Raw genomic sequence first — 24757 nt, 5'->3', positions numbered from 1 at the left:
ACAGAAACTGTAGCCAGGAGGAAATAAAGTGGGGGAATTCAGGGACAGTGTGGGAGCGAAGGGAAGGCTCCGAATACTCCTAAGTTATGGAATGAGGTCTAGGCCATGTTCAACCAGATTGTCAAGGGGCAGAGAGTCCCCCGTTGCCATCTGTGTTATAGAGGTATTGGCAGCTGAGGACCTAAAAAGCTGGGATGCTACCCAGGAGGCAGAGGACTGATCACCTACCCACTCAATGAACACATTGCCTGTACATTTATCCTCTTGTGTGAACCTCATTGCAACACTGGGAGGGGGCACCGCCTCCTTGCCACTCTGACTTCAGCCAGGCTAAACTACTTGTCGCTCCCAGGACACCGTGTACTCCTGCCTCTGGGCCTCTGCATGGACTCTTCTCCCTCCCAATTCATTTCTTCTGGGGAAGGACTGTGTATCCTTTAAGATTCAGCACAGCCATCATTTTCTCCAGAAGCCATACCTCACCTACCAGCCTCTCGGTTCCCACGACTTCCTGCACTTTCCTTTCTTAAAGTACTGATCACGCTGTACCAGCTCTCACAGGTCTGGGAGCCCCCAGAACACTGGTCTGCAAAGGGAGTACACAAGGTGAGCCACTGGGGTTTAGGAAGAAAAATTTAAAAAACCTTCTATTTGTATTTTTTCATGTCTCGCTTTATTCTGAAGCTGGCCTGCCTACTTTTTAGCTATGCTACTTAACCTCTGTATATCAGTTTTCTCTTCTGTCATATGGGATAGTATTACACCCTCCCTCGAAGGGTTTTGGGAGAATTAAATGAGTTAATAGGTATAAAGCCCTGAGAGCAAAACCTAGTAATGCATTGTCAATATTCAACAAAACTTAACTTTTTAATGTAATTATATATGTACTATTTATTTACTTATATGTGATATGCATGACATCATATATAAGTAAATAAATACACACATGTTGGGAGTGTGTGCTAAAAATGTCTTACTAATAGGAAACATTACTAATTTACTAATAGAAAACTTGATCAGGAGAGTTTGGAGATTAGACCCTGCGGCCAGGGGCCAGGTTTGATGCATCTTTAGAGCCTAGTGCTGGCCCAGACAACTATGGACAGAAAAAAATCATGGTGGATGCTGAAGCAGAGAACTGGGGTCTGTTTATTTCTATATGATATTGGGCCAGGAAACTTGGCCTCTTCGGGCTTTACTTTTCCTCTTCTGTAGAATGCCAGGCTTTAAATAGACAAAGGCTAAAGCAAACCATAAGACAATTCTAGGCTGGATTTTGGGTGAGGGGCGCCCTCTAGGGTCCTAGTGGTCTCGGTCTCTCTCTCTCTCTGTGCGTTCTCACCTCCATTCCTCCTCTTCAGGGCCGAGGATCCTGAAACGAATGTCCTTACCTGACCCTGCAAAGTTGACTTTCCAGCTTCAGATCCGGACACTCTCTCAAACGTCGTCAGCCCTCCCAGCACCTCACACTGCAGAACCATCTCTCTCTCCACTCACACCACACCAGCCCCTCCACTGGTGATCTTTTCTTTACGCAGCGTGAGGCTGAGAAGAAACCTTTGGGGTCACATGCCCAGGTTCAAATCCCAGGCCTTGCACTTATTGTGATCTTGAGCGGTCACTTTATCTGTCGAAGCCCCCATTTTCTCCTTGTAAATTGGATGTAATAATATCCACCTCATGGCGCTGTGATACTTCAATAACAAGGAGTGCTTACGAGTTGCTACTCCTTTCTACTGAGTAAAACCACAGGAGTTGTTACTACAAGTAGGTTGGAACGTTTCACAGAGGAGAAGGACTTTGAACTGAGTCTTTAAAACTAAGAAATAGAATTCCACCAATTTTAACAATAGCCAACATGTACCAAGCACCGGGCCATATACCAGGGACTGTCAATTTCCTTGAAGTCTCATAACTATTAGTAAAAGTAATAATAGCTAATAATTATTAGACTCCTTCTGCTAGCCATGTGTCAAGTTCTTTACATACTTTTCTCCATTTATTTCTCACCAACTCTATGAGGTAGATGCCATTATTTTAATTTCCATGTTACAGATGAGAAAACTGAGGCACAAAGAGGTGAATTAATTTGCCAAATGTTTCACAGCTAGTGAGTGGCAAGGCCTACATCCTCCATTTGAAAATAAGAAGTTTCAGACACAAGCAGCTTGACTCCAGAGTCCATGCTTTACTTGCATTATCTCATTTAATCTTCACAGCACCTACAATGTAGGTTCTGTTGTATCACCTGCAGTTTAAGGATGCAAAAACCAAAGACAGAAGAGATGCTGTGATTTAAGGCCAGACAGCTAGGAAGTAGTTAGGCTGGAATGTGGATCCATGTCTGACTACAAACCCACATTCTCAACCTCATATTAGATTGCTAATACCCCAAAGTACAAAGCAACTGCTTTTACATTAAAAGTATTCAGGTTGTTATTATTCTGATGATTAACACACACCAAGTTGCAAAGCTCTGTATTAACTGATTTACATAATAATAGCTAATATTCGCTGTGCGTTTTCAGGAGTCAGACCCTGAGCTAATCGTTTTAGGTGTATCATTCACCGAAGCCTCACAAAAACCTGTAGACTCTGATGTTGTTATTATCCTTGCTTTACAGGGAAAGCAAGCGCGATTCACAGTTGATCCAAAGTCATTCAGCTTAACTGTAAGCTGGAAATTGAACTACAATTGTCCAACTCTCTCCTGCCCACCAGTCCGGTCACCTCTGGCCACCCTCTCTCCTTATTTCTTTTTCTTTTTTTTCTCCTTATTTTTTATTGTTTCTGCTTTGACCTCCCTTTGGCCTAAGGCTCCCGGTTTGCCCCTTCAACAGGCCCCGCCCCCTCAGTTTGAATGCCCGCCTATTGGGCAGTGTCATTTTCCAGAACCTTTGACAAGGACCCGGGATCACAACAGGCCCCACCCTCACGCTTAGATCCTGTTCCGATTTGTTTCGGTGCCGGGGACGGGAGAAAGTGACACATCTATTGGCTGACGACATCTCAAGGGCGGTAAAAGGAGTTCACGCGATTCTTTCTGGGAGTTGTAGTCTCTGACGGCCCATCCCGGGGAGGTGTCGTTTGGACTCCGCGTCCCAGCATTCCCTGCGCGAGCTCTGGAGCACTTCCGCCCCGTTGTGAAGTGGGTGGCTCGGTTGGTGAGTCCCGGTGGCGGGGCGGGGGCAGTTGAGACTCAGGCTCTGGGCTGGGAGACTTAGGAGGTGGTGGTGTTACAGGGGACCGGGGAAGGTGAGAGGGGAGAAAGAAGCTTGGGTGGGTGGGTGGGTGGGGGGAGTGTGAGGGGCGGTCAGAGGATGAAGCGTCCGGAGATGGGAAGGGTCGTAGAGGGGTTGGGGATGAGGAGGGAGATAAAGCCGCCCCTGGGACCGAGGACCGTCTTAGATCTGTAGGTGAGGACACTGAGAGAGGTTCTAGAGGTGGGAGCGTCGTGGAAGGGCGGGGGAGACCACAGAGGGAAGGAGAGAGAGAGTTCTGGGGCCCTGGCAAGAAGTGAAAATAAGACGGCCTGAGCTTGAAGCCCAACCTTAAAGATATCTATCGTACAAGTCTCTACCTGCCCACCTAGAACAGACATCTCAACTGATACCCCCTTACACGTTCTCTAGTAGTTGTGACTCCTGGAACCCAGTGGGTGGGACTGGCTATTGTGCAAACCTACACCTCTTTTCTTGGGGCTGATGGAAATGAGTGGCACCATCATTTGCTTTACCCAGGGGCCTTCTGATTTCTCTTGCATTCTTCCACATCCAGGGATCTTCAGATCTTTCTATTTCCTTAATGTGTCTTGAATCTGCTCTTTCCTCGTTGGGTTTTTTGCTGAAGCCTCCATCTTTTCACCTCCCAGCTTGGACACACACATTGTAGCTAGTGAGATCTGTTTAATCCATAAATCTGATTATGCCTTTGGCTTTAAATGCCTTCCTTGACGCCCACTCATCACTGATAGAACTAAGTCCAAACGCCTCAGTTTGCTATTCAAGATCCTTCATAAACTACTTTGCTGCCTAATCTTCGTGTACCCCACACTCCAGGGCTCCCAAGGTTTCCCCCATTTCTTCAGGAGGCTGTTTGGTTTCCCACCATTATGTACACTGTTGTCTCTGTTTAGAACACACTCCCTCCCCTCCCCATTCTCTGTCAAGGGAGCCATTCTTCCTTCAAGAACCAACTCAAATGTTACTTTGTTCAGTTGCCTTAAGCAGATAAAGTTTCCTCTCACCCCTAGCTCCCACAGAGCTCTTTCTCACATTTTGACCATCATTATCTGTGCTTTCCCCCCCCTTTTTCTCTTTGACTAGACTGTCAGCATCTCTAGGACAGGAACAGTTTCTGAGTCACCTCTGTTTCCCCACTGCCTGGTAAATACTTGATGAATGTGTAACTAAAGACAGTCTGGGGTGAGCTTTGCTATACCAGGCTTGAAAGATACTACTTCCGGTGGGTTTCTAGGGGCATGAGTTTTAGTCTTCTGCCTATTAAGGCTGTTTTTGCTGGAAGCCGATTCAGTGCCTATGGGAGTTTAAGCCATGGGTGGCAAATACATGGGATGTGTGCTGCCACTTCCGTTTCCTGTGCCTGGCAGACGTAGCTAATGGTCACAACACATTCATGTGGGATTTAGAGTCCTCAGCACAGTTGAATGCAAAGTTGACTTTCCAGCTTCAGATCCGGACACTCTCAAACGTCTGAATGCAGTTGGTGCTTTTCATGGAACCTATTTGCTTTCCCTGGTTTATGTCCTTAAACGTGAGGTCAGGCTACTTAAGCAATAGCTTGGACCGTCACCCAAATGAGCTTGAAAGCCTTCACAAACTCCCAGTTTTTTTCTCCTTGGAGGTCACAGACCAGTCTTGGCCTTTCCCATGAGACTGGGGCAGATCTTTTCTGTTTACTGGGTGGGTTCTTCTTGTCCACATCCATACTCAATGGCCCCAGGAGCCAGGACGCCTCTGAGCTTCGCTGTGTTTGTAAAGGTATCCTGATTTTGACAGCAGCCAACACCAATCTTCATTACTTAGGAGAATCTGTTCCATTTTTTTAGGACTTCCTGGAGATTGGAGGAGACCTTTTAGATCACTCAGCTGGAAGCTGGCAAAATGACAGCCCATGCTGAAAGAAGCCTTCCATCATGCCAATTTAATCCTCACGGTGTTTGAGACAAGTTTGAGTAGGTTGCCACCATTTAAAAATCTAGAGCTCTGACCTAGGAAAATTAGGTGGCCTGTGGACACCGAGCCAGCGGTCCCTCTGGTGCTCCGTAGGCGCACAGGCCCCACTCCACTCATTTCTCATTTACATCGCCTGGCCTCTAGCCATTGAAATTCATAGCCACTGATTTTAGTCTCCTTGTCCCTTTGCTCTACTCCCATCAGACTAATTGGGGAACCTGGGCAACTGTGAGTAGGGTCCGCTGCAGTCCAGAGAGGCTGCAGAAGCCACATGACCTGCCCAAAGTCACACAGCTGGTAGATGGCGGGAGTGGAGCTGGAGCCCCGATTTGCTCACTCCTGCCTCATTGTCCTTCCCACCCCCATGCCGTCTTCTCGGGGCTTTGCAGGACTGGCAGACCTAGAGGAGGCGGTGTGGTGTGGATGAAAAAGTGACTGGAGAAGACAGATCTGGGATTGTATTCCGACTCTTCCCCTTGATGATTGTATAACCTTAAGTGAATTTTTTCCATGGAAGCTCAGTTCCGTATGTGTACATTAATGATATATTAGGGTCATACATACCTTACAGGATAATGATGTTCTAATGGCAGCATGGAAGGTGATAATCACATTTATCCAAAAACCACAGCTTGAATAGCCTTGGGCAAGGAGCCATGTAGAAACCAACATGCAGTCTTTCAATAAGCCAACCAGAACAGCTGGGTTTTCTTGGTTGAACACTAGATGAAAGAGTTGGCTGTGTGTACAGACTGTGCTGTAGAAGGATGCTGCTCACAGTCGGTGGGAGGGATGCTGGAGGGAACTGGGAGCAGCCTGGGGACCAGCAGAGTCAGGGGCGTCATCACATCACTGCTCGCTCACTCTGGAAGAGACACAGAGTGAATGGGACTGGTGCACTGTTTAAATTCTCGCCTTTCTTCCCCTTCCTGGTGTTTGTGTGCAGTTAACACATGTGAATTACACATCAGTGTCAGCCCAACACTAGTGATGCTTCACTCCCTTGGCTGGGGGATTCGGTGAGATGATGATTGGGGGCACTTAGCACCAGGCCTGGCACTGTGGGCACTCAGTAAATAGGGTCTCTTGGAGGTTGCCACTTACAGTGGCCACCCGGAGATTCCTGGCAGTCTCAGCACCGAGGAATGCCCATGTCCATTTCTTCCCTGTGTGAAGCCACCCTGATGTTGGCTGGCTGCGTTGACTGCCCCTTGTGGATAAGCTGCTGTTCATATGTAGGAGAGTAGGAGAATAATCCTCAGGTTTGTATTTGAAAATAACCTTTGGGACTTTCAAGTCGTCCCAGAAGAAAATACCTGTTATCTGTGACCCTGGGCTTCTGGCTGGTGGGAGTACCCACTGCCCGTGTTGCTGAAGGGCTCTCTCTGTGCAGGGTGCCGATGTTGCTCATTCACTGCCTCGTAGTAGACTGTTACTTCTGTGAATGCAGAGACTGTCCCAGTCACTGCTGGCTCTCCAGCTCGCGGTACTGTGCAGGGGACATAGTGGGATTCTGCAGATGGCAGAAACACAAATGTGTTTAGATTAGTGCACGACTAAGGGGCTGTGGTTAAAGAAGAGATTTCATGAAAGGTTAACTTCTTTAGTGTGATGTAAATGATGGATCTTCTGTAGCCTGTTAGGTTTTTAGTGTACCAGCTTTACTGTTTTAATAAAAGGCAACAAAACCTCCAAGAGCCCCTGCTATTTATCGGACACTGGGACGGGCACTGTGGACACGGAAATGAGTAGGATTTAGTGCTGACCCTGGTACTGCAACCCAACAAGGGGCTGTCGGGTGTAAGAACATGCACTGCAATCGTGTAGGAGAGGCGTGTATTCAAGGTATGTGCCCTTTGCTTAGGGAATGCTGGGTTGGGGAGGCGATTTTTGGAGAGCGGGCATGGGGCAGGGCATGGTAAGAGATATCAAGGAGGTCTTAACCGGTGAGGTGACGTTGAGCTGAGAGGTGAAGGACAAGTAGGAAGTTGACAGGTGGTCATGAGTTGTGACCCTAAGTATGTGGAGGTCTTTAGGACGAGCCTTTGTTTTTCATCGTCCTTGCCTTGTTTCTAGACAGTCCAGTCAGATGGCCTAAAACCGAAACACCACCCTCCTTCCGCTCTCAGCTCAGCTGCGTCATTCCCACATGGGCGCCCCTGAGAGCCACCTCTGAGCAGGCATGGTTAATGTCATCTGGATTTGTTGGGAGTGACACAGAGAGCTCGTTTTCCCAGATAACCGAGTATGAGTGTTGTCGGGGTCTTCGCTGTGTGAAAGTGGCAGCCTGGACGTTCGCTCTGCAAGCGTTTCCCCAGAGCCTCCCGTATTCAGTGTGCACTGCACTGTTGTGGCTGTGGGGGGCGGGGAGGTGTGAAAACGAGAGGTCAGCTATGTCTCTTGCCCTCAGCGAGGCTGTAACCTCACTGGGGACACACATATGTACACACATCCCTGTGATACAGCCTAGCAAGTGGCCAGTGTCACAGTGATGGAAATAAAGAGGAGAAAAGGATTCCTTCTGGCATGAGGAAGGTCATTCTTCTTTCATCTAGTTTGCCTAGGGACGCCTAATGATAATCCTTGCTCCGTGACACAGGGCTGTCAGTAGTTGAGTCGCTGTCCCCCGAGTGCTTCCTGTATGTGTGAAGCCCAGGGCCAGGCCCCTGTGGGGAGCCTCTGATCTGGTGGGTAGGTGATTGTCAAGTATGATCTGGGTGACAACATAGAAAATGCAAGGGGGCATGGGAGCTTGAGGTTGAGGACCGGATCTTGGGAAAGTACAATTTAAGCTGAGACCGATCGAGGTGAAGAAAGGGCAGAGACTGCTCCCAACGGAGACCCCAGCGTGTGGCCTGGCTCAGAGGGCAGCACGATGCAGGAGCTGCAGGCTGTGTAGCTGAAACACTGTGACTGGCGGGAGACGGTGAAGCAATGAGGTTTGGGCAAGGTTCGTACTTGATCCTGAGGGATCAGGAGGCCACTGAAGGGTACTCAGCAGGAAGTGACACGGTCATACTTTGGTCTAGTCTGGTTGTTGCGAAAAGAAGGGGCCAGGGGTTGGGTGAGGGGCGTGGAGGCAGGGACGAGAGAGAAGATGCAGATCGAGTGATGAGAGTGGTGAGTCTCTGGACCGAGGGGGTGGCACTGGGGATGTAAGTGGTTAGAAGGCCCGGTGGACATGGTTTGGTGGTGTGCTGGATGAGGAGGGTCTTGGAGAACGATGACAACCAGGTTCCCGGCCTGGCTGAGCTGATGGAAAGGGTGCCTGTGTTGGACGGGCAGCTCCAGGAGAGAGACAGGCTTGCAAAAGAAAACGATGCATTCAGTTTTTGACCCAGTGAGTTTGAAGTGCCTTAGAGACAGTCAAGTGGAAGTGTCTTGTAGGCGGTTAGATTTGGGGGTCTGGAGGTCTGCAGCTGGGTCCTGGTGGCAGTTTTGAGGAGTCCTAGAGGTGGTGAAAACTGCCAGGCGAGTAGGATGACCAAGGGGAGTACAGAGTGAGTGAGGGACTTTGCAAGGAGAGCACTCTTAGAGGAAGACTAAAGCCTCACAGCCCAGGGAGAAAGGCCTTCTGGAGGGGTGGTGTTTGGATCCCAGCAGACTTGGGACATGTGTAGAGGGGGAGAAGGCTTCGCCGGGACTAGATCATGGAGGCCTGATGCCAGGCTAAGGTGTGCAGCGTGCCCCAGAGGGTCTAACACTGCTGGCTCTGGTGCTGGGGCCAGATTGTGGCCCAACTTGTTGCCTGTGGGACAGGGCATCCTTGAGCACCACCGCCCCATTCATTGGCAGTGGTGAGTGTGGGGGAAGTGAGGGAGGTGAGGCTCCTGGGTCCTCCTGCTCACTGTCCTTTGTCCTTTTGCGTTCAGAGCCTTGGAAAGCACTTCCTCTCCTAGGAGCCTCCTGAAGGACACTGTAGATGCAGGAAGCTGTCAGGTGAGGACAGCCCAGCTGAAGTGAGGCGTCCAAGACAGAGCATGGCTGTAGCCCTGGAATCCCAGGCCCAGGTCTCTCCTCCACCAGAGCTGGAAGAACTCCTGATTGTGAAATTGGAGGAGGACGCGTGGAGATCAGAATCCAGACCTCAGGCGAAGGACCGTGACCTTGGCCCTGGCCCTGAGGCCTCTCGCCAGCGCTTCAGGCAGTTCCAGTACAGGGATGCATCTGGACCCCATGAGGCCTTCAGCCAGCTCTGGGCGCTCTGCTGTCGCTGGCTGCGGCCGGAGATCCGTCTCAAAGAGCAGATCCTGGAGCTGCTGGTGCTGGAGCAGTTCCTGACTATCTTACCCAGGGAGGCCCGGGCCTGGGTGCAGGCGCGCCACCCTGAGAGCGGCGAGGAGGCGGTGGCCCTGGTGGAGGATTGGCACCGAGAGGCCCGGGCTGCAGGACAGCGGGTGAGGCAAACGGTCTGTTCTCCACAAGTGGGCCAGGCACGGCAGCGGGGCCGTGACAGGGTTAATGGTTGCCAAAATAATGATTGCTATTGAACAACTGCTGTTTCTTGAGCGTGACTACGTACCAGACATTGTTCTGAGTGCTTTCTGTGTATTAACTAACTCACTCCTTCCACAATTTCACGAGACAGGGTCTGTTATCCAGCTTTACCAGTGAGTTGCAGAGCGAGTGTGAGGGAACACGCCTTACGTTAGTGTGCCCCGCAGCTGTGTCTCGTGGTGGTGAGGAGACAAATGGAAGTCTTTGGACTTCGGGGCTGGAAGCAGAAGAACGTGAGACCCAGAGATGAGAACTGACTTAAATCAAGGTCTTTATGATTCTGTATCTGTGAGGCAAGAGGGTTGGACTATACCAAACATTCTCAAATTATACCCATTGTGAGCTGAAGGCTGAAAAAAAGCAAGGTGATGAAACCTTCTCTGTAATGTATTTTTTCCTGTGACTTCTATTTTTTAACTTTCCCACTTGCTTCTGAGTGCTCACAAGTGTCAAAACAAATGCATAAGTAGCTTGTGCCCCCCACCCCCAGATGCGTACGTTGTAGTTTATGATCTTACATTGCAAGGTTCGTAGCTCACACGGCCTCCTTCGTTATGCACAAGCATCCCCCGCGGGGGTGGTGCGTTTGTGACCGTCGACTGACCTGCCGCATGTGCAGTGGCTACCTTTTGTGCGAAAACGGGGAAGAAATAGGAGTGTGCATCATACAGTTGCTCGTATATAGAGAATCTCTGAGAGGGAGCGGGAAAAGAGTGCTTACCTGTGGGGAGGCCTGGGGGCAGGGCGGGGGCTGGGCTGTTTTCACTGAATATGCCTTTTTGTATATTTTTGGTTTTTGTACCATACGAGTGTTGGAAATACCTATTGAAGACATTGAAATACATTTTTTTATTTGTAGGTTTTATTTATTATTTTTAGAGAGAGAAGGGAGGGAGAAGGAGAGAAAGATCAAGGTGTGTGAGAAACGTTGAAGAATGGTTGCCTGTTGCGCACCCACCACTGGAGACCTGCCCCACAACCCAGGCACGTGCCCTGACTGGGAATTGAACCAGCGACCTTTCTGTTTGCAGGCCAGCCCTCAATTCACTGAGCCACATCAGCCAGGGCTGTAATACATTTTTAAAAGTGGAGTGTGTCTATAAGGCAATTGAAATGATTATGTTTGGGGGGATTTAGGGCCAGGAAATAACATCTGGGCCTCTGCCTCTGAATTTGCAACCAACAGAGAGAGAAGAAATTAGTTTTATGATTGATAATGCTGAATTGGGTAATGTCCCCTCTTAATTGACTATTCTGTTTTGTTTTGTATATGTTCTCTGTATCTCTGAGCACTTTTTTGCCTGAACTTCCACATTGGAATTAAAATTGCCTCTTCAGTTTTCTTTGGAGGTCAAGTCCCTTGTCCTTCTGTTTTAAGAGAGTTGCACCTTTCTGAGACTTCTCTCTCATCTTAAAATCCCACTTGTAATTCTTTGTCCTTCCTTTTTTCTTATATTTAGTTTTGGATTTTCTTTGCCTTCAGCAGGAATACTTAGAGTAAGTAAGTAGAGTTACAGTTGTACCTGCTTTTATGCATTTCTTTGCTTTTTAATGCATACCTGGTAACTGTTTGTCTTTTTTTTCTTTTTGGCAACTTAAAAATTAAACAGCCTGTTTTGGATGCTTAGAGATTATCTTTAATGTGGTAAAAATTTTACTTAACTCATCTCTTTATGACACAGAAATGCCTTGAGCAGTATGGCCTCACTGAGACACTTGGACAGCCAGCCCCCACTCTGTGCTGAGATAGTGGGCGTCGGTGGTGTGAATGCTGGTCTGTTACTGACGTCGGGCTGATGGCTTCGTTGTCACACTTTGAGTCATCTTTGGGTCTTAAAAAAAGAGCCTTTTGACCTCTGGGTCATAGTTGTGCTCCAAAACACATTTCCTACCTTGCCAAAATTGGGTCTTAACTGACGACTGGGAATTTTGACTATCTGTGTAGGAACTGAAATTGTGTGGAGAAGAGACCAGGTCCTTGAAGGCAATGCCAGAACCTCGGGGCTTTCGGCCACATTCCGTGGGTCACTGGCCCGAGAGACAGACCCGGAGGCAGTGGGAGAGGAGTCCGTGCCCTGGCCGCCCCAGGCACCTAGACACCAAGATGGCGCCCCCGGCCTTGAAAGAGAGTGGTGAGTACCAAAAATCAGGGACCGTCAAGGAAGAGGGGTGCGAAGGAAGGGTGCATGGGGAAGAGGGATGTACTGAGTTCAAGGCAGGGGATGGAGTAGTATCTCTCGGCCGCACTGAGAAGTGAGGCACGGCAGCGTTTATGTTAAAGAAGATGCAGCCCCTGGTGATGTCGGCTCGTCCCCTCTGTGCTGAGTCACGCGGCGGGTCCGCGCTGGCACCCGGTGAGGTGGTCCTCTGGGAACTGGGCCTGGCACCTCCCACATGGCACATCACTCGAGGCAGCTTGGGCACTAGCTTCTCTTGGAGGGAGGGAGAAGGGGAAGTTTGCCCTGGCTAAGGGATCATCTCGGTTGGACGCGAGCGGGGTGTTTGGAAAGCTGGGTGGGGGTGGTTCTCTGGCTGCCAGAGCTTGGGTTTCAGAGTTTTTCTTCTCCTTAGCTGTCCTCACTCCCCGAGTCCCTACTTTCCCAAAGCCAGGGAGTGCTGGAGATTGGGAGGTGACAGCTGAGTCCCAGGTAAGTGGCTCTCTGTGTTCCCTTTCCTGTCATTGCTTCTGTGCGCGTGCCCCTCTGCGGTAGTCCTTCTCTGTGGCCTCCCCTCAGCAACGGGGCACAGGGCGTCAGCCTCTCCCCCTCTCCCTCGCCCTCTGCCAGGCCTCTCCTTGGTCGTGCTGCTGCTTACGGTGCTGGACTCACACACAGCTCCTCCGTATTCCCATTACCTTTCCTGGGGCGCGGTGGGGTTCCCAGGCTGTGACATTTGAGGTCCTTCTTTTGTACATCTCACAGGAAACCTTGGGCCCTGGCAGACATGCTGAGAAGGAGTTTCACAAGGACCCCCCTGGAGACAGCTGTGTGAATGGTGTGTCCCTGGGTAAGGAGTTGTGACCATTGAAGAAGACGCTGGGTTTCCGGTGCACTCATTTCCCAAGGAGCGTATATCACTCCCTTAAGATTCATGCCTCTGTGAATCTGTGGAACTTCAGACATAGGGAGAGGACAAGCTTTTTGTAGCCAGCACCGTGGGGGCAGGGATAGAGTGTGGGGAGTGCAGTCGGCCTGGATGGAGGCTGGCGGGCTGGCCTCCCTGAGAGCCTGCCCTCTCGGCTCGTTCCCTTCCTTTCCTCAGTACGTTCACCGGGGTGCGGGGGTGGTCCCTGCCTGCCGTCTCAGAGGTCCAGGCCACTCAGCATCAGACAGGATCCATCTCTCGGGGCACACTAGTGAACTAAGCCCATGGGACTGATGTGCTGAACCACAGTGAGAAATGCACGTCTCAGGGCTCGACACACTCGAAGCCCACACGACCCCCACAGACACCTCTCCCTAGGGCACCTCTGCACAAGAAGATGAATAGTGGTGCTCCGCTTCCTGTGGGAGCTTGGCAGTCAGACCCTGGGTCGGGTAAAGTGGGAGACAGAGACAGGTCTCACTCACCCGTGTCAGTGAGGTGAGACACTAGCAGCTTGCCGGCTATTCGCTCGGCCGTGTGAACCCCCCTTACATGTGGTGTCTGGTGAAAATCGCGTTCAAAGCGGCGAACTTTGCAAAATGCTGAACTAGATAATCTTTAGGCCTCTTTCAGCTCTAAGCTCTTTTTCTAGCATTCTTCAAATATTTATGTAATTAAAGACTTCCTATTTTGTTACGATTGGGTGCTGTTGGGACAGCAGTCCTTTAAATGCAGTGAACTGTTGTGAAAAATGAGAAAGCTGACTTTCTCACAGTGCAGAGGAGGGTGTGCTCCAACCCCAGTGCGGACGGGCTCAGCCGCAGCGTGGCTCTTCCTTTCTCTCTGCTCTGCCGTCCTCCATCTCCATTTCATGTTCAAGCCACTGTGTGTCAGAGTCGAGGGAGAGAGAGGTGCCAATGGCAGATGAGGCCACAAGTTTCCTAGTAAGAGGACGTGCATCACACACGTACATACAGAGAGAGGGGGAGACCTTTCCTCCGGCCATTGCGTTCATTCTGATGGGGCCAGTTTAAGTCACATGCCCGTCTGCGGACCAGCCGCAGGGACTTCCTTCTTGTGTGCTCTGTTTCCTAACAGCCGAAAAGCAAGTGAACCGGGCACACAGGCGGGCGAGCATTTCCGGTGAAGGGCTCCGGTCGCCTTTCTCTAACCCTCTGCACATTTGGTGGGATCAGCATGGGGCTTTCCCATTGGCCTCTCACAGGGAAACACGTTTCAGGGGCATTTTGGACAAGCACTCTGCTCAACGGATCATTTCTATCATTTCTTTTTGTATAGGAGTTCTAGTTTCAAAACCAAATGTCGTCTCCCAGCAAGAGCAAGGACCAGAATTTTGGGGTCCAAGTCTTAAAAGTGCTGGAAAAAGGAATGCTGCGGATTGCGGCCTGGATAATGAGCGGGTAAAGGCAGCTCCAGCATTGGCCCGGAGGGACTCGAGGGCCTGGGAGGAACAGTGCCAGTGGGACGTGGAGGACACGAAGGTGTCAGGCGTGCACTGGGGCTATGAGGAGACCAAGACCTTCCTGGCAATTTTGAGTGAGTCCCCTTTCTCGGAAAAGCTGCGGACTTGTCACCAGAACCGCCAGGTGTACCGGGCCATCGCAGAGCGGCTGAGGGCACGGGGCTTCCTGCGGACACTGGAGCAGTGTCGCTACAGGGTCAAAAACCTCCTGCGGAATTACCGGAAAGCCAAGAGCAGCCACCCACCAGGGACCTGCCCCTTCTACGAGGAGCTGGAGGCCCTGGTGAGGGCGCGCACAGCCATCAGAGCCGCAGACAGCCCAGGCAAGGCTGCGGCCCTCCCCAGGCTGGGGGATAGTGATGCAGAGATGGAGGAGCAAGAGGAAGGGAGCTGGGAGCCAGAGGAAACAGCAGAGGACTGTAACGGTGACAACCTGGCCATTGATGAGTCCGTCCCGGGGCCCAGGGTCCCGGGGGGTCCGGCTCTGTTCCAGAGTCGTATTGGTAAGAACACAGGCATTCAATCAGGTCCAGATTCCAACCCTCCTACCAGCCAGGCCTCTGCTCCCGGAGCTCAGGGCACAGAAGTCTGGACCGATGCCCTTGGAGCAAGGCGCCGAGTTCCTCAGTCACCCTCAGACTTCTGCTCTCTTCTGTGACCAGCTCTCAACTTTCTGAGCTGTAGACACAGCCCTTTTAACAACCTGAGGGACCTTAGCTAATTTAGTGTTTCCCAGAGTGCATGTGAGGAGGATCGTAGGTGTTGCATAAGGAAACCTTTCATTTTAATGTGGCACATTAGCCATGATTTCACAGGTTGTTAGTGTAGGTGAAGGAAGTACTGAGTGAAATACTCAGCAGAGCAGAAGTCATGGCAGCGCTTAGCCGAGCGGTCGGTGTTTGGGAAGCGCCCGAACCACTGTCAGAGCAGGGGCGCTGCAGCCTGAGAGGTGGGGCATCTTAGCTCAGGGTCAAAGGGAGGCAGGGCCGTCAGGGTAGAGCCCAGGCTCTGGCCTCCTCCTCCTTCTCTGCGGTTTTCCATCCACTGCTGCCTGCATGGCTGCATCACGTACCTGTGACCGAGAACAGACCGCTTTCTTTTCCTCCTCCAACAGAGGAGGAAGGCGCATCCTCAGTTGGACTCTTTTTTTAAAATTTTTTTAAAAAAGATTTTATTTATTTATTTTTAGAGGGGAAAGGAAGGAGAGAGGGAGAAATATCAATGTATGGTTGCCTCTGGTGTGTCCCCTGCTGGGAACTGGTCTGCAACCCAGGCATGTGCCCTGACTGGGAATCAAACCGTGATCGTCTGGTTCGCAGGCCTGCACTCAGTCCACTGAGCTCCACCAGCCAGAGCTCTCAGTTGGACTCTTAATGTGATTATTTGAACTTCCTTCATGCCTTGAGGGAGTCTCAGTTCCCATATTTGTTACAAGGAAAGTCTGTGAATGTAAGTTGAGGACATGTACTGAATGGATAGAGAGAGTCTCTTGTATCCCAGTTGCAGGCCTTTCCCCGAACCAGTCAGCTGAAGCCTGGGGAATGTGGTCACCTGCTATAACATGGACATGTAAGTCCTTCCCTTTAGCCAAGACTGATAGAATCTCTTTGAAGAGTGGGGCTTGGGGGTCTCTGGCATAGCCCTGAGAGGCCAGGGTAGGTTCTTTGTTGGTGCCCCAGGTACCAGGACAATTTCTGAGGTGCCCGTGTTCTAGGCATTTAACAGGCAGGTGGCCCCGATCCCTGATGACCTAGGCGAGTCTCCTTAAGTCTCACAGTTCTGAACTTCACTCCTGACAGCAGGTGTGCACTGGGGCTACGAGGAAACCAAGGCCTTCCTGACCATCCTCAGTGAGTCCCCGTTTCCCGAAAAGCTTCGCACCTGTCACCAGAACAGCCAGGTGTACCGGGCCATTGCAGAGCGGCTGTGTGCACAGGGCTTCCTGCGGACACTGGAGCAGTGTCGCTACAGGTTCAAAAACCTCCTTCGAAGCTACCGGAAAGCCAAGAGCAGCCATCCACCGGGGACCTGCCCCTTCTATGAGGAGCTGGACTCACTGGTGAGGGTGCGGACTGCAGTCAGAGCCGTGGGAACCGTCAGGGAGGCAGTGGGTCTCCCTGCGTCCGGGCGGAGCAGTACAGAGGCGGATGACCCGGAGGCCTGGGGTGAGGTGGCAGGTGAAGATGCCAGCAAACCTCCAACCCCGCATCCAAGAACCCCAGACACTGGTAAGCATGGAGTGATGGGATGTCCACAAGATCTGCAAGCATGCCGACAGTGAGGGATCCCGGCTCCTTATCTTGTCTCTGGACTAAACCAGAAAGGAAAGGAACAGGAAAAGTGTTTGTGCTTTGCTCAGACTGTGTCTGGCGTAGTGTGATCCCTAAATGGTACAAACAGTCAGATGCGGGTTCTGCTGGATTCGTCTGTGCAGTTACAGAGTTTATTCAGTCTCACGTGCCATAGGACATACTGACGGTCCCAGAAGGAGGAGGTTTCAGTATCACGCAGCGGGATGAGGGCCAATACAAAATGCAAATTCATGTTAGCCAAATTTGTAAGGCACAAGATACACATAAATAATTTGACACTAGCTAATGAATGAAAAAAGTACAATTCTGTTCACTTTTTCAGGTTTTGAGATGAGGCATGAGAATGACGACCAGAGTTCAGAGCAGGATATTTTTGAGGATTTGCCTGGCGTGTTATCAACATGCGCTACAGAGGTGGCCCGCCACCCTCCCCGTTTGGGGGGGGACAGCGAGAATGAAGATGAAGGGGAAGAGCAGCCAGGACGTGGGCCGCGGGAACAGCGGGAAGAGAGTTCCTCTGAAGAGGACTTAGAAAGGCTCATCGACCACCACGGCCTGTACCTCGCAGAGAAACCCCACCAGTGCGACCCACGCGTGAGGAGCTGCAGTCAGCCCTCCCCCTTCATCGCCCGCCGGCGGACCCGCGTAGGCGAGGGGCCCTGCCAGTGCCTCCAGTGTGAGAGGAGCTTCAGGGACCGCCCCGACCGCCACACCCACCAGAGAATTCACGCCGGGGAGCAGCCCTACAGAGGCCTCGGGAGTGGGAAGAGCTGCAGTGACTGCTCCGGTCTTGCGGCTCGCCGGACAGGCCACACAGGGGGAGAGCCCTGTACGTGTGGGAAGTGCTGGCAAAGCTTCGGCCAGAGCGCAGACCTTCTGCAACGTCAGAGAGCCCCCGTGGGAGGAAGTGCTCGCTGCCACAGTGAGCCCGGCGAAAATTTCGGCCCGAGCAAGTCCTTTAGCGCTCACTGGGGGAGCCTGGCGGAGGAGACAGCCCCGGAACAACCTCCAGGTGCCAGGAAGAACTCGGACTGCCCTGCACTGCACAGCGCCAACTCAGGGGAGAAACTCTATCAGTGTTGCGAATGCGGAAGAACCTTCTCCAAGAGCTCTGCCCTCATCAGTCACCAAAGGATCCACACGGGGGAGAGGCCGTACGAATGTGCGGAGTGTGGGAAAAGCTTCAGCAAGAGCTCCACGTTGGCCAACCACCAGCGAACCCACACCGGGGAGAAGCCGTACAAGTGCGCGGACTGTGGCAAGTGCTTTGGTGAGCGCTCTAAGCTCATCACGCACCAGAGAGTGCACACGGGGGAGAAGCCCTACAAATGCCTCGAGTGTGGGAAGTTCTTCCGTGACCGTTCTAATCTCATTACTCACCAGAGGATTCACACGGGGGAGAAGCCTTATAGGTGCAGAGAGTGCGGGAAATGCTTCAACCAGAGCTCCAGTCTTATTATTCACCAGAGGATCCACACCGGGGAGAAGCCCTACAAGTGCCTGGAGTGCGGCAAAGACTTCAACAACAGCTCGCACTTCAGTGCCCACCGGAGAACCCACACAGGGGGGAAGGCGGCGTAGGAGACGGCGCCCCCCATGACAGAGGAGAGAAATGTGCACTTGAATCTCCCCAGGTGGTGAGATGTATGGTAGAAAGAGACATGCCCAGTTCCTAAGCTTTGTGTGTACCCAGGGACATTGTCGTGGTACGATCCAGGTNCACCGGGGAGAAGCCCTACAAGTGCCTGGAGTGCGGCAAAGACTTCAACAACAGCTCGCACTTCAGTGCCCACCGGAGAACCCACGCAGGGGGGAAGGCGGCGTAGGAGACGGCGCCCCCCATGACAGAGGAGAGAAATGTGCACTTGAATCTCCCCAGGTGGTGAGATGTACGGTAGAAAGAGACATGCCCAGTTCCTAAGCTTTGTGTGTACCCAGGGACATTGTCGTGGTACGATCCAGGTAATTCGGAAGTGAATTACAGATGCTAAGGATCCAGACTTGAAGGCACTTTTCTTAAGTGTAATTTGTTTTTCTCCTGTAAAAAATCTACACTCAGCCCTCAGGCCGCCCTCCAAACCTCCAAACTTCCCTGTGCCTTTGCTCCCTCCACGCGCATGCGCGTCCCATGAGCACGCACAGCCTGGTGCACGGCCCGGTGCACGTTGTCCTGCCTGGCGGTGTTTGGTGGGGCATGTCCTCCGAGGAGAGCGGGACTTTGGTGAGAGGCGTAACAGAGAGTCCAGCCCAGGGCGGGCCGCGGTGGGCTCAGCAGAACGTAGGAGCGACCGTTGCCTGCCGCTCACATTGCTGAGTCACTGTTTGCAACAGCAGAAATGGCCTGTACTTCCTGAGCGCCTGCTGTTCAGCAGGCTCCGTGCCGAGCACTTTGTAGACGGGATCTCACTTAATCCTCACGACAGCCCAGGGAGGGAGGTGCTCCTAGTCTCCCCATTGCCCACGAGAGAAAAGCTAGGCCCGGGGCGCGTGAGTAACTTGCTTGGGTCACACCTCCGAAGACACGGAGGCAGGATGTGCCAGCTCTGCCTGTCCGGGCCGAGGCTCCCGCCCCTCCACAGTGAATCCCCTCTCGAGTTAGGGCAGGTGACTCGGGAGCCAGGATCTCAAGGTGCTTTGTAGACTCTGTCCTGTTAAAACTCCTGTATGAATTCTAAAGATTAAAGGGCTTGGGATGTTCAGAACTGCCAGTGTATTTTGAGCAAGGATGAGCGATTACTAAAGCACTTGATGCAAATTTCTGTCTTTCTTGTCACTCGGGTGAGAGATGCAGGTGGGTCGAGACTGGGAGACTGGTAGCCCAAGTGGCGTTTCCCCTGATGAGAGAGCTTGGGCTGGGAACGGGGGTTAGGAGCTCCCCTCTTCTCGGGGAGCCGGTCCTGCTTCTCGCTACCTCTGGGTGAGTTGCTAAGTTAATCCTCCCAGAGACACGGCCTTCCTCACCTGCGCTCACTCATCCCTGTGCCTTTGTCTCCCCGGCCCTTTCCTTCTGGGTGGGAGCTTCGTTTCTGTCCGCCAGGCTGGACTGGAGGCGGGAGGGAGGTGGGAGCAGTGGGTACCGCCCTTCCCAGGCCTACCCCATGCTTTTGGGATGTTGGCCGGTAGGGCCAGCCTGCCAGGCAGACAGGCCAAACCTGAACGGTGCACTCACACAGGATGGTTTTCTGCTTTGCAGCATTTTGGCCTGTGGGGTTTCTCCTTAGGGGGTTTAGGTATGTGGACCAAGGACTTTGGTTTCCACTGGATTTTAAAGGAAAGTCCTCCTGAAACCTGCCTGTGACACTGGGGTGCCGTTCGTGCCCTGGCTATCTCATGGACTTGGGAAGGACCCTTCCCACAGCAGGCGTGATGGAACCTCGACGAGGGGACTTTCTGTTCACGGGAGAGGAAGTCATTGGATAGATTGGCTCTCCCATTCTGTGGAGGTCACTCCTCTACTACCCCGTCCTCATCGTCCCGGTAACCTGGTAGCCTGGGGTCACAGTCCCTCGGCTCCTTCCCGGCCTACCTTTCCCGGCTCACGTCGTCTCTGAGGGCAGGGGTCATGAGCCAACCCTGGAGCAGAACCAGCAGATGTCAGAAGCTGCAGTAATAGCACCAAATGGGGAACCAGCCGTGTGAGCTGAAAGGAAGGTCCTGAAGGAGGGGGTGGGCATTGCAGGGAAGGCACAGTGGTGTGAAATGCCATGGATTCAAGGCTAGGGTGGGGACCGCAGTTCCTAGCACTATTGGGGTGTAGATGGGAGGATGGGAGGGTGGGAGCTGAGGTGGAGGGGGTGCTGGGTCAGGGTCCCAGAGGACTTCGTGTCTGAGTGGAGCTTGGACACTCGGCTGAGGGTGGTGTGGTCAGAGTGACGTCAGAACCTGACAGCTGAGGGGACTGGGTGTGTGGCAGTTGGGATCCTCTGTGGGGATAGCAGTGAGATGGTATTCCAGTTTGAGGGGGTCTGAACTAGGGAGGGGCTGGGCATGAGAGGGGGTGGGTTCCAGCGGTTTCCGAGGCAGAGCTGACAGGAAAGGGACGCTAGAAGGCCCCGGTGACAGTGTACAGCATGACATTCAGAGTTGGGGACATGAGGAGGGGGTAGAGATGGGGCAGGAGATGGTAAGTCTGGTTTGTGACATTTTGAACTTGGGGGGCCCGGGGGACACGCGTGCAGCAGTGTGCGGGGGCTGGGACAGAGCTTGGGGAGCACCAGACGGAGAGGAAGACGCCCCCCAGGAGATGCAGAGCGCTCTTCCCTGGCCTCCTCCTGCACACCCCTGTCGCCTTCTGGACCCCTCTTCCATCACTGCCGACGCCCCAGTTCTCAGGGTAGCCCCGTGTCCCCGAGCCTTCACAGTGGAGGACAGCGGAGCTCTGTGGAGAAGAGGGCCGCCCCGCCCCCTTGACTGTCACCTACCCCCTGCCTTGGGGGTATGCCTAGTTTCCGGGGAACGGTTTTGATGTTTCTCACTTATCTCCTTCCACGGAACTCTTAATTGTGGGTTCAGCCCTGAAAGCGAGGGCAGCGTGGGCCCTCCCTGTGTACTTGCCTGCCTTAGGAAGGGGTCTCGGGTGGCTTCTGTGTTTGGGAAGGCAGCCAGGGTCCCTCTGTACAGTCTGGGTCCCTGGGTTCTCCCTGCCCCATTCTGTTCTGGGGCCCCCTGCCCACCCCCCACCACCAATGGGAATAGCTCTCCGCCTGCAGGCCTCAGAAAAGTTTAGTCACTTTGTGGAGAGTGTCTCCCCTTGGTGACAGGGGCACAGAGTTCCTGGAGTCCTGGAGGCAGTGATGGCCAGAGGGCTGTGCCTGTTGGGGGCGGCCTCACGTGACCCAGGCTGCCCTGCGTCTGCCCCAGCCCCGCTTCTCCTTCGCTCCGTTGGCTCTATTCCGTGTTCTTACCGGTGTGTGAATGCTGACGACTTCCAGACCTGTCTCCTGCCCTGGGCGCCCCGCTTAGGAGCCCAGTTGCCTGTTGGCCAGCCCTACGTAGGTGACTCCTGGGCCCCTCCGGGTGCCATGTCCACCTGCTGCCATCTTCTGCCAGCGTCCAGCACGTTTACATGCCCACGCAGGAACTCACAAACATTCCTCACACAGGCCATGGAGCCTTACACACCCAGACTCGTCTCAGACCCTGTCCCTCGGACACACCGCTCCCTCCTAAGCGTGCTTTCTAATTAGGCTGCGCCTGTCCAGCTGTCTGGGAAAGGCTTCTCCTGAATGGAGCCGGCACCTACAGGCAGACTTAGTCCTGTGGAACACCCGCTTACCTCGTTTTTGACTCCATCCTCTTTGGACCTCCCTGCGTCCCCTTCTTCCCGGTAGCAAACACCTGCCCAAAGGGCCTGCTACAGTCTGCTGCTGGAGGTCGGTGCTGCGGTTAGTGGGTGGCCAGGGAAGCTTGGCAGGGGAGGTGGGGTTCCAGCTGGGCCCCGGAGCCCGGGGTGACTGACAGTCTCCCCACAGCACCCCATGGCAGCGCTCCCCTGCACTCTGATTTTAGGCCAATCTGGAGTTACCTTCAAATGCACATTCTGGGCGCAGGGGTGTCCAACCTTTTGGCGTCTCTCGGCCACACTGGAAGAAGAGGAGTTGTCTTGGGCCACACATTGAATACATTGCGACACATCATCACAAAAAAGTCTCATAATGTTTAAGTAAATTTGTGATTTGTGTTGGGCCGCATTCACAGCCACTCTGGGCTGTAGGCAGCCCACAGGCCAGAGGTTGGACACCCTGCCGGGTGCGGAGGCACGTTCTTCCTCACCCCGCCCCTCCCACCGCCCTGCGTGGAGGCCGAGTGGTGACCTCGCATTTCCTTCTGGTGCATTCCACCTGGTCTGGGGCAGGAGCTCTCAAAGGAGCCTGCACCCCAGTGAGCCCATCCTGTGCTGCTTGGGGGTGCAGGCAGAGAGTTTAAGAGGCCCCCTCCTCTGTGCGGTCAGTTCTCCCATTTCTCAAGGCTGAGCCAGCTGCTCTCTTCCGAGTCACTTGGTTACGGCAAGAGCATCAGAACAGCCCAGGGCAGAGTCCTGTGAAAGATTGTGCCGGAACCTGCCGTACGAGTAGAGCAGGGGTCAGGTAGACCCCGATCTTCGTGTCAGGGCACACTCAGCGGTTCTCTGCCCGTGAAGATGGTTCTGATCCTGTCTGCCCTTACGAGACATGCTGTCCCAGAGTCACATTTGGTTTGGAGCGTTCTTTGGAGGCAAACACCTGGAGGGGGAGGCCATGGGAAGGAAGAGGGAGAAAACAAGTCTGCCTCCCAGCTGGTTCCGGTTCTGGTTCTACATGCGCACTGCGGTTCATCTGAGTCCACGGAGGGGGGAGCCACAGGCAGGGCTGACAGAGCCATGGTCACAGGACTCCCCGGGGACGCGGGCTCAGGAGCCCTGCTTCGGTGCCGGTGACGTGTGATGCAGAGCGGGAGGCCTCTTCTCCCTCCCTCCACATAGAACGTGGCCCAGCTTCCGTGTCTGGGGAATTCACGGGCCAGAGAGGTTTCTGCGCATGTAGGCAGCGGAGACCAGCAGGAGGGGGGCAAGGCGGTACCCTAGAGTCCGAGGTGAGAGGCCTTCTCCCTGCGAATTATCCCTGCGGATCAGGGCAGGACAGACAGCACCTTGTTCACGACCACGTGGGAAGTGAGGTCCCTGACCCCACCCCACTCCTGGTTTCCCAGCAGCTGAGGGCAGTGGTAAGGCCGGCTGGGCTGAGGGCACACAGGCGAAACCCTGGGGGGAGGAGAAAACCCAGGGAAGCCAGACCTTTGTGATGGGGTTTGGCTTCTGACCACGGAATTCAAGTGGATTCAGGTTTGGCCACCAGGGGGCCCAGAGATCGAAGGTCCAATTCTAAAAGCAGATAAGGCTTTCGAGCTTTGCAATTTGTGCACCGAATCCAGGCCTGTTTATGTGGCTTTCTTCTCACTTCCTCATTCCGTAATTTCCTATAATGTTATACACATCTCCTAAAACTCGTCAAATCCTATTTTGGGATGAAGTGAACTGATAATTCAATTACACCTATGAAACAGCCAACAAAACAAAACAACCTGTTTTGCATCCTCTGGCATCTTCCTGGTTACACCAAGACCCTGCGGGAAAAGAGACCTGGGGAGGCTGCCAGGGAGGATGGCGCCTCCGGGTCCCATTGCCACCTGCCTTTCCCTGTTCCCTTGGTTCTTCAGAAGTGGCTGTTATGTCCATGACCCAAGCGTCATTGCTTTTTGCCTGTAGCCGGTGGCCCTTCGGTCTGCTGACCGCCACACAGCTGCTCTGATATGCCTCTGCTGGGTCTCAGTGCCAGGAAATCCGAGTCATCTGGGCCCCAAACAATGTGAGGATGGCCCTAGAGGAAAAGAAGGGAAGGTGTGCCCGGAGGGCTGAAGCCTCCCCGGCTCTTCTCATTTGCCTCCCAGTTCGGGAGCAGAGCCGGTATACTTCGTACCTGAGAAAGTGGGGAGGGGAGGGGGGCCCTTCATGGGGACTCTCTCCCTTCCTCCATCCATTCCCTTCAGGTGACACCCAGAAGACTTGGTAGCTCAAGGGTGAACTTATTCTAACACACTTTGACTCTTTGTCCTTGTTAAATGGGGTACAGGTAACGCTTTGCCTTTTTGGAGTCTGTTATCCTTGAATTCTGATTGTGAATTGGGTGGTGGGGGGATTGATTGATTTCAGAGCTTGACACGCTTAGGTGTTTGACCCAATTTGAGTTAATTTTTGTCTGTGGTGAATCCACTATCATTTCTGCCAGGAGTTCCTAACACATCACAGAGGCAACGCAAAGCAGTTCAGCAAAGAGATTCCCACAGTTGGCTTTTAGTCCCAATATGTCTCCCCACTCCTTCCCGAACATACACTTGTCCCCAGCCATAAAAAAAGACACAAACTTATAAGAAAACAAATGCAAAAATTTATATTTTATTTGAATTCAAAAAATTTAAAATTGCTTTCAAATTCAGGAAAGTACCATAGTGCAGGACCCCAGGGGGAAGCCTCATATACAGAGACAGATAAATTAAATGTATACACTGCAGACAAGCCGAGAGGGTGTGTAGATTACATATTTACAGTGCTTGATGTTTCCTGAAAACCATATTTATACATTTTATTACATTTACAAAAAAGGCTTCCACTACTGTTTACCTACAATAATGAAAAAAAATTTACACCTTTT

General features: G+C 52.7%; 1 protein-coding gene across 4 annotated transcripts; it reads left to right on the top strand.

Moving 5' to 3' along the window:
* Positions 1 to 3109: 3109 nt before the first annotated feature.
* ZSCAN20 (zinc finger and SCAN domain containing 20) lies at positions 3110 to 19028 on the top strand. 4 transcript variants are annotated; one of them, XM_037061499.1, is made up of 9 exons: positions 3110 to 3164; positions 9068 to 9592; positions 11638 to 11824; positions 12264 to 12340; positions 12614 to 12698; positions 14076 to 14762; positions 16062 to 16487; positions 16894 to 18288; positions 18534 to 19028. In XM_037061499.1, exons 2-8 carry the CDS (start codon positions 9176 to 9178, stop codon positions 18150 to 18152), a joined length of 3138 nt encoding a protein of 1045 aa, XP_036917394.1. In that variant the 5' UTR covers positions 3110 to 3164; positions 9068 to 9175; the 3' UTR covers positions 18153 to 18288; positions 18534 to 19028. The 4 variants fall into 4 exon arrangements, with proteins under 4 accessions (XP_036917394.1, XP_036917393.1, XP_036917391.1 ...); XM_037061498.1 differs by having other exon boundaries at positions 16059 to 16487; positions 16894 to 18067; positions 18313 to 19028; XM_037061496.1 differs by having other exon boundaries at positions 16059 to 16487.
* Positions 19029 to 24757: the final 5729 nt, after the last annotated feature.

This window comes from Sturnira hondurensis, unplaced genomic scaffold, assembly GCF_014824575.4.
Source record: "Sturnira hondurensis isolate 20B ecotype Veracruz unplaced genomic scaffold, ASM1482457v3 Scaffold0013381, whole genome shotgun sequence".
NCBI lineage: Eukaryota > Metazoa > Chordata > Mammalia > Chiroptera > Phyllostomidae > Sturnira > Sturnira hondurensis.
The sequence above is the reverse complement of the archived record's forward strand: the minus strand, read 5'-3'. Positions and strand labels throughout refer to the sequence as shown.

Excerpts from the sequence above, each read along its gene's own strand:
- ZSCAN20 (XM_037061498.1), top strand. The coding sequence starts at position 9,176 with ATGGCTGTAGCCCTGGAATCCCAGGCCCAGGTCTCTCCTCCACCAGAG. Across the intron at positions 12,699-14,075 it reads TGTGAATGGTGTGTCCCTGG|GAGTTCTAGTTTCAAAACCA; the intron begins GTAAGGAGTTGT and ends CTTTTTGTATAG. Across the intron at positions 18,068-18,312 it reads ACCGGGGAGAAGCCCTACAA|GTGCCTGGAGTGCGGCAAAG; the intron begins GTGCCTGGAGTG and ends GAAGCCCTACAA.